Here is a 14,389-nt window from a genome sequence, read left to right on the forward strand (position 1 = left end):
CGAACATCTTGCAATCCTTCTCTCCATGGAATTTGCTTCCACATCTAGGGCATCTTGGTATTTCCTTATCAATCTCCACTTTTTGAGACCATTCCCCATGATCAGATACCAATGTTATACTCTCTGGAATTCTTTTGACTGCTGCAATTCTCATGTGGGCGCATTTACATATGTCCTTTGCATCGTCAAAGTCTGTTTCCAGCAATGTGCCCAATGTTCTACCTATCTTCTCCCATAATTCCTCACTCCAGTATTCTATCGGGAGATTACATAACCGAATCCAAACCGGCTCGGAGTAAACAGCCAACGGGGTAGGGTCAAAATGAGGCGTCCATGGTTGGATGTAAACTGCATGCGACTTGATGAACCAATTTCTATCTATTAGAGCTCTATTTCTCTCCTCCTCTTCTTCGAACAGAACTACAAAAAATCCTTTGGCGATGAACTTAGTTACAATTCTTTTTCCCCAATTACATTCGACCCAATTCCTTATTTCCTTTCTTGGCCAGTTAAGTCCTATTATTTTGGCTATTATTGCATAATCTTCCCAAAACACCACATCCTCCTTCAATTCTTTAGAAAAGTCTATTCGAATATCCTTTGCGTGCTCTCCCTTTCCGCCATTAAAAGGTAACACAGAGCAAGCTTTTTAGCACCACCTGAAAATTTAGTATGAAATGACATCGTTTTGAGGCATTCTGTGAAACAATTCAGATGATATATGCTTTTTAATATTATTTTGCATGTTATTCAAGTTTATTTGATGAAAATTTGTATTTTTTTTAATATGGAGTCCTGGGTTTGAGTCTAAATTTAGACCCATGGATCTGCTTTTGAACTCTGTTTTATCCTATCATTGCAATTATGTGGTAGAAGGGGTTACAAACTTACAAGTGTATTCATTATTTGAGTTTGATTCCTTGTGAATTATACAATAAATGCGATTACAATAGTTCTACATGTTGGTTTTTTGGAATTCCTAGTGGAAAAGAATCACTTTGGCACTTAAAATGTTCTTATTTTATCAGAAGTTGTCACCATCCAAACTTAACACAATGAGGACAGTTGCTTCCCAAGGAGGGTTGACTAATCCAAGTTATATTTTAAGACAAAATCCCCTTAAGATCACCCTTAAAATGAATCCCTCCTATTATAGCAGCCACCTCTCCTTAGGATGATTGTTTACTCACTACGGGGTGAATTCTCAGATTACCAGAAGTAAACAGAATGTAGCGAGTACATGAGCATTAACAACAGATATCATTCATAGATAATTCAAGAAACATATACGGCAGAAAGATATAGCTTTATTTCATCATGTAAAATTGGATACAACAATAGAATGTTCCCGTTCCCGTTACAACATAGCATAGATGCTACCTGGCGGTTGGCGGAGATACCAACCGTCGCCAACTACCTACTCATCCCTATGGGAACATCTACATGGTCAATTATTAACTAAGCATAACAAGTATTATTCCTATGTCGGCAAATTACCGCCAACATCATCAGCCCCCCCAAAAAACAAGTCGTCTTCCAAACAACGAATACAAAATGGGGCTATCAATCTATACACTCGCTAGGGTCACAATTTGATAGGAACTGAGAATAGGAAACTATAACGTGTGTCAGAAAGCATAGCATTTACTCCATGTCATTCCCTTTCACTTAAGATTTATTTTTGAAAATTGCTCAAAAGGGCCCAAAAAAATTGAAATAGAAAAAAATTATCAAAAATCTTAAAAAATGATCCCAAAATATATTTTTGTAATGAGTTACACTTAACAACATATCCCCTTCATTTTTTGGTAGTCGACATTGGTCACATGGCTTTTTACATTTTTGAGACTAGCCATTTCTACTCTTACAATAAGTCTTTGGATTTTACATTTGAATTGTTTCTACTATTCCACACTACTAGAGATACAATTCTAGAGCAGAGGAAAGTGAAGAGAGAGGTCCTTGGTTATTCCCTTAGAGTAGAAACTAGAGAGAGAAGAGGTAGTGTGGTAGCTTTACATCTTTTGTAAGAGATTGATGCTTTTTGTATATATATAATAACTTTCATCTCTTCTCATATATATATATGATTTTTTTTTTCAATCAGATATTGTTCTATATATGTGTAATTTTATCTTCATTCATTGATGGTTCATTTAGTTGTAATTATAGAATCATCTCTTTGCTACAACTTTTATGATTACTTGCTATTATCTAACTCTCTAAGTTTGAAAATTTAGTTTGTTGTAGGTCTAATTATTAATTAAATCCGGATAACAGGTTAATTGAATTAGCTATGTGTTCTCCAAGGGATTAAATAAATGTTCCTCTTTGCTTATTATGCTTTGTTCAATCTACATATGGTTGTACCCATTTTGCTTGGAACATTTATTTGATAAGGTTTGCTTGCTTATTGTATGCACTCTTCTGAGGTGCATTAGTTATATTCATCTTGTGGGCTTTGTTAGTGTGAGTGAGGTCATTTTCTATTTAGTTATTAGTGGGAACCTATTCACATGTTAAGTTTACTTAGGTCCTAGCTTGCATCCTAAGTTAGGTTTCATTATCCTAAGTTAGTTACCCTTATATTCTAGGTGGCATTGTAGAAGTTCTGTATATCGTGGTCATGTCTCATTTTATACTTTTAGTCACTTAGCATTTAATATTTTGTTGGTAAACAGATTTGTCATGTACTTTTAACCTAAAAGTATAAAAAGGAGAGAAAACTAAACTAAAGAAAGGTGAGAAACAGAAACCCCAATGGCAGACATACGAATACACACTGAGATTTCACAATAAATAATGATTACAAAGGGGTTTTAAGCACAAGATAAGTTTGATATGCAATGACAAAAGAAGGATAACAAATCTCAACATACGAGGAAACAAGTTATCTTATCACATTTAGACCAAGATACCAGGGTATGATTGTGTTTCATCATTTACATATATCATTGAACTGAAAACCAATGGATCACATAGATACACAAGGGATTATCAATATAACATATGAGAAATTAATAACAATAATTGAGAAACACATTCAAGACATACGAATTAAATGCATTCTTTATTATTCTTTTGAAAATATACAAGTTCAAAAGCTTCGAGTACAAAATGTGAAAACCAAAAGTTCTCCAAAATCTTCCCTCTGCAAGAGTCTCCCTTTTTACAATGCCAAAGCCTTGTATTTATAGGCTTGAGAGAATAACCACCGCATAACCACTTAGCCTAACTACTTAGGATAACTAGCTAAGACAATCACTTAGGATAACTAACTTGTTACTTCTAGTAACTACCTTTTCTGAGACAAGTTAGGATTTACCTAACTTTTTACAAAAGTCAAGTCTGAATTCTAACTTTAGTTACAATAAGTGAATTAAATCACTTTTACAAATGAGAATTTGAAACTTTTAGCTTTGATGAATAACCAAGTAATGAGTTATGCTGAGGTACTTCTTTGTCTTCATCCGCTTCATTTGCACTTTCAATCATCTCACCATCTATTTGTTTGAGGACACATAAAAAATGTCTTTCCGTGTGAAAGGAAAATACAACTTTGAGGTTCTCTATAAGGATGTAAAGGATCGATTGTTGCAATATGCCCATACATTGATACAATGATTATTGACACGAAGAAATATTTGTCCACCAATAACTTGTCTTTGAGGAGATGCTCTCCAACTGCCTCTACATTTACTAAACATCTTCACTTGAATTTATTCAAATCCTTGTGAGTTGGTGTTTGCCATTGTTGGAAGTCTTAAGTCTTATTTGGAACAAGCTTGATGTTTTCTGCAATATAGAGAGTGGTGTTTCTTTGATGAATCGCTTTTCAAAGAATCCCACTTTGTCATTAAACCTCCATTCTAAAATATAAGGAATTAGAAGAAATTTGTTGAGATATTTGATATTTAACCAAGGTAACATTGTGAGATAAGATATCCTCTTTTATGAATATCAAGGATAACAACATATGCCATGAGTATACTGGAATATTAGGATCTCTTGACGAATTACCAGCACCATGTATTTATGATGGAAGAATATTCCCCTACTAGACTCTTTGAAAAAAAAAGCTTCAAACTTTCCACTGCTCTTTCCAAATGTTCCATGTGTTTATCTTTGAATCCTTTGACATTTTGCATAATAATTTCAATGTCTTCTTTGAAAACATTCAAGTGCCTTTTCAAATCTGCACCGTGAGACCATTAGACAACATTTTCTTTGAGGTATTCTAGCCAACGGTTTACGGGCCTTGACTACATTTTCATCTCTTGAAATACTGTAAACCCTTTTCATCAAATTTATTGTATGCACATCTAGCTATTGCGGCATTCCATATGTTGACATCTCTTTGATGGATCCTATCAAACATTTCATCTTCAATGTTTGTGTTTTCACATTTTGTAAGCACGTCTACCATAGCATTTCAAACCACATAACCTTACATCGTACTTTGGTGGATGTCCATAACCTGTTCTAAAACTTCTATTGCCGGCATAGGTGAGAGGAGATGCCAAAAGGTGGTATAGTTTGGTTTTACACTTGCAAATTGCATTGGCTCAAAAGTTTCTAAACCATTTTCAACCAGTCCATTTAATGAAAATCTGCAACATTGCATTCCATGAAATCACGTCTCTTTGAGGTGGTTTGTCAAAAGCCTGCGTTCTGCATTAATTCAAACATTTTGAGAGCTTCTTCGCAAACTCCATTTTGCGCGTATTCTCCAGTCATTTCTTTCCTTGAGATGAAATCTCTTTGAGGAGCTCGGCCAATCACTTTAGCTGGGCGTATATGATTCCACATTTTGCATTCATGTTGGCCAAAGCATTTCCAACAATATTATCACACAAAAACCTCTCTATGATTATACTCCAATGGATGTCTATAACCTATTCCAAAACTTTTGTTTCAACTTGGGCGGGAGGGATACTAGCAAAGGTTGTTGAATTTGGCTTCTAACCTGCCAATTGCATTTGCTTCAAAATTTATTGCTCTTTTGCCACCAAAGCCGTTTTCATTCTCGTGCTATCTATGCTTACAATTATTTCCTTACATGAAATAACATCTCCTTGAAATGACATCTGTTTGAGGTATTATGTACGAACAGTTTGTTCCTTTTCTATGCATCAACATTTTGTATGCTCATCTCCAAGAGAACTCCCAGCCATATAATCTGATAAAAGTCGCCTTACCATTATGCTTTGAAGGATGTCCATAGCCAGTTCTAAAGCTCCCATATTGATGCGCGAGCAGAGAGGTTGCAGGCTAAGGTAGTGGAACACAACTTTACACCCGCTAATCGCATTCCCTTGAAAGTTTTGAAGACCTCAACAAAATCCATTTTCTGCAAATCTTGCGATCATCACAGCATGAAGTTACATCATTTTGAAGGTACTCTGTCAAACATTTCGTCGTAGGCCTAACTTGCATCTTAATAATAATGTTTAGGGCATTCTCAAGATAGCTGGCACGATGATAAGGGTCAACCACGGGTACCTACTGATCCAGTGTACATGTGCTGCAATCATGCATTTGGTGAGATGACTTTTCATTGAAGCGATCTGTCAAAAAGTTCATGTGCCTTGTTCTGCTGATAACAAACATGAACGTGGAGGCCAACTATGTGCCGTGAGAGAAGATCATCATGTTGAATAAAACATGCCTTTTTTATGCTTCTGTGTTGTATACATAGGTAGTTATAATAACTACTTCATCCATATAGTTTTCGGCTTCTTGTATCACTTGGGCAACTCACTGAAATGGCCCATTATAACTCACTCTTCTTTTATGTTATCATCCCATCGGTGACTTGTAAAAGTGCCACAAGTTGCCGAAAAGAAACATTCAAACTCTTTTGGTGACTTGGCCAAAAGCCACAACTCGCCAATGATGTTAATTGATGTAGCATTTCGGTAACTTTGATGCCTTTCATAACTTACCGATGAGTTAATGCATGGAGCTCTTTATAGACTAAAACAACTTCTCGTTGAGTTATGAGTTGATCATTTCGGTCACTTTGGAAACTAACACAACTCACCGATAGATCATTGTATGGCAACTTTGAAGACTAAGGTATTGATTTTTGTAAACATTCGTGCTCATTCACCGCCAACTTGAGTTAGTGTAAGAAGTTTCTAACTTGACCGTTTTGGCTGGTCTGCATTCTTGTCGGTCTCTTTGTAAAGTGACCCAACTTACCAATAATGCCAGGAGATTGAATATATCAGTATCGTGATAGCTGGCTCTTCCATTCAGTGATTGAACTTGTGAACTTATACAAACTTGCCGGCAAGTGATGGCCATCAACTTTGACTCAATGAAGTCTTTTTGAATGAAACCATATCACAACCAATCTTGAATGTTCTTAAGAAACATAGGCATTTGACTAGCCAAGTGATAAATTTAATTCAAAAGTTCAAATTTTGACTAGTTTAGAAATAGGGCCAACATATTTGTATCAAGGGTATTTGTCTAATGGCATAGGATTATGACACATGTCAACATCTTGTGTAATCCTACCTCCTATCTTGCCTGTATAGGTAAGGCTTATGTACGTTTGTATCACTATTCAACCACTATTAATCTATGCATTATTGATGCAAGTTATCTTGCCATTCTCTCTTGTGGAAGCTATTTTGTCTAGCAGGGATCTTTGGGGATGTTGACAAGTCACCTATTAACTCCTACAGGGTTGAAATGCACTTTACATCAGTGGACTGGCTCAATTCAAGAGATATCAGATCTTTTTGTGAATAACGTAAAATCAAAAGCAATGTTTTTTAACATCTTCTAAATCATGTGAAACATATCTTCATATTTCTTTTTCGTTGAGGACATATTTTTCTAACTGTTTTAGAATTGTATAGAACATGCAAAATTGTTTGTGAGCTTTGTCTTTTGTTGTATATAACTGAGCTGTTCATATATAGTGGAAAATTAGTGTGGTTGATGCAGTGTCTGATAGCTCCTTTATATTTTCAGGTTTGACTTATTTTTTCGAAAGAATCCCTTTGGTGGAGAGTACACTGTATTTGCTGGTTTAGAAGAGTGTATACGGCTTGCTGCAAACTTCAAATTTAAAGATGATGAAATCAATTTTTTACGTACAATTTTGCCTACTACATGCGAGGTGAAGCTACAAATTTAAGTCATGCTTGATCAGATTATCGTTTCTTAGTTTCCTGCCATTAGGCTTGCTGCAAACTTCAAATTTAAAGATGATGAAATCAATTTTTTACGTACAATTTTGCCTACTACATGCGAGGTGAAGCTACAAATTTAAGTCATGCTTGATCAGATTATCGTTTCTTAGTTTCCTGCCATTAATCTCCATATTTGTAGGTAACATGTACTTTGTCTCCTCTGTAATGATGTGTATGTTTCAATTTTACAAACTACACACACGTGCACACACACACACACACACATACATATACATATGTGTGTGTGCGTATGTGTGTATGTGTGTGTATGTATATATATGTATACATATATACATATATGTGCTAAAGGCTAATACACACATATGTACACACAATATATTTACATATAGGTAAAGCTACAAATTTAAGTCATGCTTGATTAGATTATCATTTCTCAGTTTCCGTGCATCAATCTCCATATTTGGAGGTAATATGCCATGAAGCACCACCTTCTTCCCTTTAGCCTTGAATTTCAGCTCTGTGGTCTTAAAGTTTTGAGAGTATTTGTCTAATGAATGCAATCACTAAATGCCCAAAACGATAAGTGAAAATGCAAGAAGTGATTATGACAATTTCATTGAATTCTTGCAATGGAAACGTATTTGAGAAGATAATCAAATTTATGAAAAGATTTCAAATTAAAGAATTCAGACTTCCAATGGAAATTTAGCTCTTAAAAATGCATATACTCTTCTAAAAAATACTACTTCCTTTAAAAAAACATGATCTCACCTAGTGATAGCAATGGAAGCTCAAATTTGATCAAAATATGGATTCAATAAGATACCCCTGTTAGTTTCAAGCAATCAGATGTTAATTTTAAGTAATCAGATTATAACAGACTGTAGATTAACAGTAACAGAAATAAGAACACAAGACAAAACACACCAATACCCTGGGAAAACCTCCCTCTTGGAGGTGAAAAACCCAGCCTCAAAATACAATATGTATTATCTCAAATGTAGGCAATTACAAGGCAATGAACTTATCTCAGATTGCTGTCCAATGAGCAAGTTAGCAGATCACGATCTCTCTTTACATAACAATGAAGGTTGCAGCCCTTTATCAACAGCAGATGGCAAGGAAGATCAGCAGCAGATGACTGAGGAAGACTTTACCAGATTCGCACAAGGAGAGTCTTCAAGTTCGCATGAAGATCTTGACAACTTTGCCTCACAAACAGCCTTAAATAAGTTCTCACAATGGACTTGAACAAGTTTGCACAAGTGAAGGAGAATTCACCAATATTGGAGAGCAGAATACATTCATAGAAGATGGTGATAATGACTTTATTTGCTGTTAGTTTTATATCCAACCTTTTGGTGCCAATACCCCAAGTCGGCTTGCATATTTATTTATTTAAATTACATTGTCATTTTACAATTTACATTTGCCTTCATGTTACATGTTTGGGTCCAGCCCAAAGTTACATTTACTTGCCTCCACGTTACATGTTTGGGTCCAGCCCAAAAATACATTTATTTGCCTCCACGTTACATGTTTGGGTCCAGCCCAATAATTCGAATTACATGAGAGATAATACATGTGTATTTTAATTGTCATTGACAACATTAAAATGCAATGGACAGGTATCCGAGCTAGCTACTATTTCAACACTCCCTCTTAGCTAGGGAGGATATCTGCCACTTGTCATGATCCATTCATGACTTTCATCTTGCATTGCCCGCAAGGATGAATGTATAAGCTCCATAGAGTATACCTGCAATGAAACACATAAATATCATGAACTCATTTCATGATGTCCATCTTGCATTGCCCGCAGAGGGTGGAAGAGGTCTTACACCTCAGCCTTCTCCCAGAGAAGGATACAATGTCACCTTGCATTGCCCGCAGACGGTGGAGGATGAAAACTAAATTGCATCACTAAGATTGAGACTCCCTCCTAGTCAATGCTGTGTTCTCCACAATTCCAAGCTTCTCTCTGAAGTACTCAAACTTCACTCGAGCTAGGGGCTTGGTGAGAACATCTGAAACCTGTTCATTAGTGCTGATATATTTCAGCTGGATGGCACCTCTTTGTGCCATATCACGAACATAGTGATAATGAGTTTCCACGTGTTTTGACCTGTCATGAAACACGGGATTATTAGACATTTTAATACAACTCTGATTATCACAATAAATAACAGTGGATTCTCAAGGTTGTCCAAACAACCTAGCAAGAAGCTTGTGAAGCCAAACTGCTTTTCTAGTTGCCACACTTGAAGCAATGTATTCAGCTTCTGTAGTACTCAATGCAATTGAGAACTGTTTCCTACTGGCCCAAGAGATCATAGCGGAACCCAAGCTGAAACAAATTCTTGAAGTGCTTTTCCTGTCAATAACACTTCCAGCCCAATCAGAATCAGAGTATCCTTCCAAATTGATTGGATACTTCAGTCCATAGCCAACTGTTCCACGCAAGTATCTTAGGATGTGTTTGGCTGCCACCAAGTGAACATGCTTTGGCTGGTTCATGAATTGGCTAAGTGCACTCATTGCATAGCAAATATTTGGTCTAGTGTTAACTCGATACATCAAGGATCCAATCAACTGCCTGTACTCCGAAGGATCTGCAAAATCAGAATCAGCTACAGAAATACTCAACTTCTTCAAGTTAGTTTCCATAGGAGTAGACATAGATTTACAATCCATCATACCAAATCTTTTCAATATATCATTAGTATATTTTCCTTGACTTAGAATAATTTCATTAGGTCTTTGCCACACTTCTAACTCTAGAAAGTAATGCATTAGACCTAGATCCTTCATTTCAAATTTAGTAGCTAATTCTTTCTTAAACCTAATGATGAGACTATCTTCACCAGTTAGGAATAAATCATCCACATATAAAACCAGAATTAGCATTTCACCATTAAATACTTTAAAGTAAATGTTAGGATCAACATCATTCTTACAAAACCCTAAACTAACCAAGTACTTATCAATTCTTTCATACCAAGCTCGAGGAGCTTGCTTGAGGCCGTAGAGAGCTTTCTTTAGTCTGCACACATGAGTTTCTCTATTATGAATCTCTTAACCTTCAAGTTGTTCAATATAGACTTCTTCCTCAATAACACCATTAAGGAAAGCAGTCTTTACATCCATCTGATGTAACTTCCAACCTTTGGCTGCAACAATAGCTATAATAGTTCTAATGGAAGTATATCTAGCAACAAGAGCAAATGTTTCATCATAATCTATGCCTTCTTTTTGAGGAAAACCATGAGCTACAAATCTATCTTTATATTTCTCTATACTACCATCAACAACATGTTTAATTTTAAACAACCATTTGGAAGAAACAATAGACTTACCTTTAGGCCTAGGCACAATATCCCAGACATCATTCTTGATGATGGATTGATACTCTTCGTCCATAGCTAATTTCCATGCTTGCTGGTTCATAGCTTCTTCTATGCTGGATGGTTCAGTCTCAATGATGTTGCACATCATTGCAACATAGCTGGAGAACTTCAGAGGTCTCTTACTTTCTCTGAAAGTGCCACTAGGAGCTGCAAACTTTTCTGCATCTTGGACTTGTTGGTGTCTGTTTTATCATCTACCAAACATTAGGATAGGATACCTGAAGGCATTCTATCCTCTCCTGAAAAATCACTACTGATTCCAAGGTCTATATGTGCGAACAAGGGACTTTAGTGGAATAGCTTCTTGGGTAGTGTATGCTGAAAATCTCAAGGGGGACTTACGTTTAACAACTGTCTTGAACTGCTGGACTTAGATGGATTTAGCAATTTTAGGCTCTTTTTTTTTTTTTTGATTTTCCCAGGTTTAGACTTTTCAAAAAAAAGGAGAAAAGAGATAGGGTTTAGGAAAGCTAATCTAATCCTACGAACTCTGGAGACGGTATCAATTGGATGCTCTCGAGAAACCAAACTTTGCTTTGCCACACTAGGGACAACTACACAAAGCCGGTGCAATCTTCAATGGATTGTGCTTATGATTAATATATTGGGATGCATGGAGGATGGGCTCAGACTAACTTTGCACGGTAAAATGGAAATCATCCATTTACCAAAAGTATGAGAGAAGATACACCATCAATTGACACTTATCAAATCCTTCATTCAAATTAACAACAATGAAAGCAAATCTAGATTAATTTTAACTAAGTGTTGAGGAAATTGAAACCATGCAAATCATTCAAACAATAGGGATTACAAAGCAAGCACACATGCAATATATTATTTGGAAAAGACCTTACGCAACAATACATCAAAAACCTCACACTCTCCAAATGAGAGGAGGTAGCCTTATATAGTTTTTCAAAAATAAATGAAGGTAACCTTATATAGTTTTTCAAAAATAAATGAACGACCGAGATCAAACAGTGATCAAGGGCCAAGATTGAAAGTTAAAAACCCTAATTAGGGTTTCCCGAAACACTATCAGCTTGAATGAATAAGAAAGTGACATGTGGCACAACTGCTAATCTCACTGAGGTGAGCGTCCACTTTCCTCTTTCGCAGATTCGATGTACCTGGACACAATAAGCCTGACCTCCTCCATAGTGACACTTGGCAAACTGCTAATCTGGAAGTCGATGATGTCCACATCATCGGTACATGTGGCGAGGATGCTTTCCCACTCAACCGCTTGGGCAAGAAAGTTTTCATCGATGAAGAGAAAGTTTGTAATCTTTGAAAGATCGCCTTTGTCAATCATCCCTGAATCTTTGAAGAATCTTGACTGAATCCTGGCTCTCAGGTTCTCTGCTTGCAAATGCTTCTCCCTTATACTCTCTTTCTTCCAGATCTCAGACGCTACATGAAACACCTTGCTCAGGATCTCCCTGACACTTTCCTCTGTCTCAAAGCACTTGGTCTCGGATTTCTTCAAAACTTCAATCCGAGTGACCAAGGCATAATACCATGTGCTGAAGTCGTACCTATCTCCGGCCTGTATGATACTTGAATCCACTAGGCTTCTTTTCGACAAGCCTCAGATAACTTTTAGATGCGGAAGTATTTCATCTTGAATTTCCTCCACATCCTTCCAATTGGTAGCTAGGTCCTGGATATGGCTGATCAGCGAAGAGGCCAACTCATGTGGTGACACTAAATTTTCTACCAGTATATCAGCACGTGCTGAAGCGTCTGAAATCCACTCCTTGGCTTGTGTAGACGTGCCCTTCATATCCTCATAATCCTTCATCGATTCCTGCTGAAGAGGCAGTGGAGAGGTAACCGGGATCTCATGGTTAAGTGGTCTGGTAAGATGGAGAACATACTTTCTCCACTGTTGGTTTTCTTCTTCAACCTTCTTTTTCTTTTCTTTCTCCTGAGCTAAGCTTGTCTTTAGAGCGTTACAAGAGTCATCGAAATACTGGACCTCTTGGTCTTGGGTGGGCTTACCCAGCTCTATGGTGGTGATCTTGTAATCATCTGTGGCGACATTGTCCCTAGTTTTTCCTTCTTTAGGCACCGCTATCTAAATTGTCCTGATTCCTACACTCTCTCTGAATCAGAGAAAACTTTCTGGCAGGCTTGGGTGGTTTAGCTGTAATTGGCTCATTCACCTTATCCAAAAATGCTGCTGTGATTTCTTCGGAACAGGCCTCCTTGGGGACCTTAGCCTTTATTCTTTCCCTTAGCCAATCCGGGATAGTTGATTGCTCTACAGTATTCTGGTCAAATCCATCATCTGTCCCTCCTGGGTTTGCAGCTATGCCATCTAAGAAGACTGTAGGTGTTTCAGTTTGCTCTCTGTCCGAACTTTGGACAACTTGCTTCATTACTTCCTCAACCGAAGGAGAAGGCACTCTCACTTCATCACTAACTATGCATATGTTCATCTCTTGCTCCTCAACTGCATTCTGATCGGGTACGATAGAAGTGACACTTAGGATGGATTGGCCTTCGCTGGACTCCCTTCTTTCCCCTACAATCTTCTTTCCTGTGACCTTTACGGAGCTTCCAACCAACTCCTTCCTCTTCCTAGACCCAACACTTTTTGGATTCCGGGCATTACCTGCAGAGGTACAAGGATTGGCGGACAAAGAGTCATCTAGTCCCATCAATTCATAGGTCAAGGCCACACCTTTGGACTTTAATTGCCTTGTTCTTTCAGATGTCCACCACCTAGAATACTCAATTACCGTCCTCATGAGGTCTGCTAGATCTGATTTCTCTCCCTCTGTCCAATCTATCAAAACTAGTGGTTCATTCTTCATCTTTTCAAAGCCTGGCTGCTGAAGCTCTAGGCTATCCTCTACTTGGTTAGCAACTCTGAATACCTTTGTTGCTCTTACCATGCTCAAAGGAATTCTCGACCAAAATCTCTTCCTGATCTCGAAACTATCGCCTGCGTTAGCCCAATAATCTTTTAGATCAGGCCTATGCTCAAATGCCATTCCTTCGACCTTCTTTATTCTGTGGAATGGATCGAAATTCCTTCTTGCCTTGTACTAATAAAGGGGATACCAGGCCAGCTCCTTCTCAGCAGTCATAGCAGCTTGTGACGATGGACATGTTTCCAACCCATTACCAATTGTAAGAGAGGAAGTTCCTGCCTTCTTTTGTTTATCCCTTTGAATCGCCATAGACCCTTCCAATTGCCTCACACCTCGAGCAACACAACTTGGTTGGTAGGGTAAGCTGGAAGCTTTTAGGGAGGCCCAGAGAATCCCTGAATTCTAAGGTAAGTGAACTTTGGATATTGGATATACCAATACCCGAATCGACTGATGAAGTCCATAGACTCTTGAGAGAGTCTTTGGTGCAGTCCACCTTGTAACGTCCGCGTGATGTGCATGAGAAAGGTATCATTCACTCTTTTAAAATGGAACTTTTGTTCCATGTGGAGCTGGGGATAGCAATCATAGACTGGAAACTGGTTCTCTTTGTTCCCTACTTCCCCTCTGCAAGTGAGACCCCTATATCTGTAGGTTTTGACCAAGGAATAAAACAGGTATGAACTCATGAAGAAGGTCCTATTCGCTTCTAGGTTCCTCAGCTGGCTGTCTAGGTTGTCGCTAATCATCCGGGCCCAATCTATCATCTTTACTCCATTCATTATTTCATTAATGAAATAATACATCCAGGGCTCGAATGGAGCACCTTGAGGATTTCCCATTATTCTGTTGAGTAGAACGATCATGTCTCCAATGTCTTCCTTGAAGTATGCTCTCACCAGGCTCTTCCTTTGAAGTTTGGAGGCGC

At 37.6% G+C, this 14,389-nt stretch overlaps 1 protein-coding gene across 1 annotated transcript in view; it reads left to right on the forward strand.

Annotated features, from left to right (window-relative positions):
* The window catches only part of LOC131077930 (nicotinate phosphoribosyltransferase 2), a 257,965-nt gene that overhangs the window by 24,279 nt on the left and 219,297 nt on the right, over window positions 1-14,389 (forward strand). Inside the window, exon 3 of the mRNA XM_058015527.2 lies at window positions 6,988-7,135. Within this exon, the coding sequence (XP_057871510.2) occupies window positions 6,988-7,135 (148 nt within the window). The remainder of the gene's footprint in view (window positions 1-6,987; window positions 7,136-14,389) is intronic.

The sequence above is a fragment of the Cryptomeria japonica genome, chromosome 9, assembly GCF_030272615.1.
Source record: "Cryptomeria japonica chromosome 9, Sugi_1.0, whole genome shotgun sequence".
Classification (NCBI taxonomy): Eukaryota; Viridiplantae; Streptophyta; class Pinopsida; order Cupressales; family Cupressaceae; genus Cryptomeria; species Cryptomeria japonica.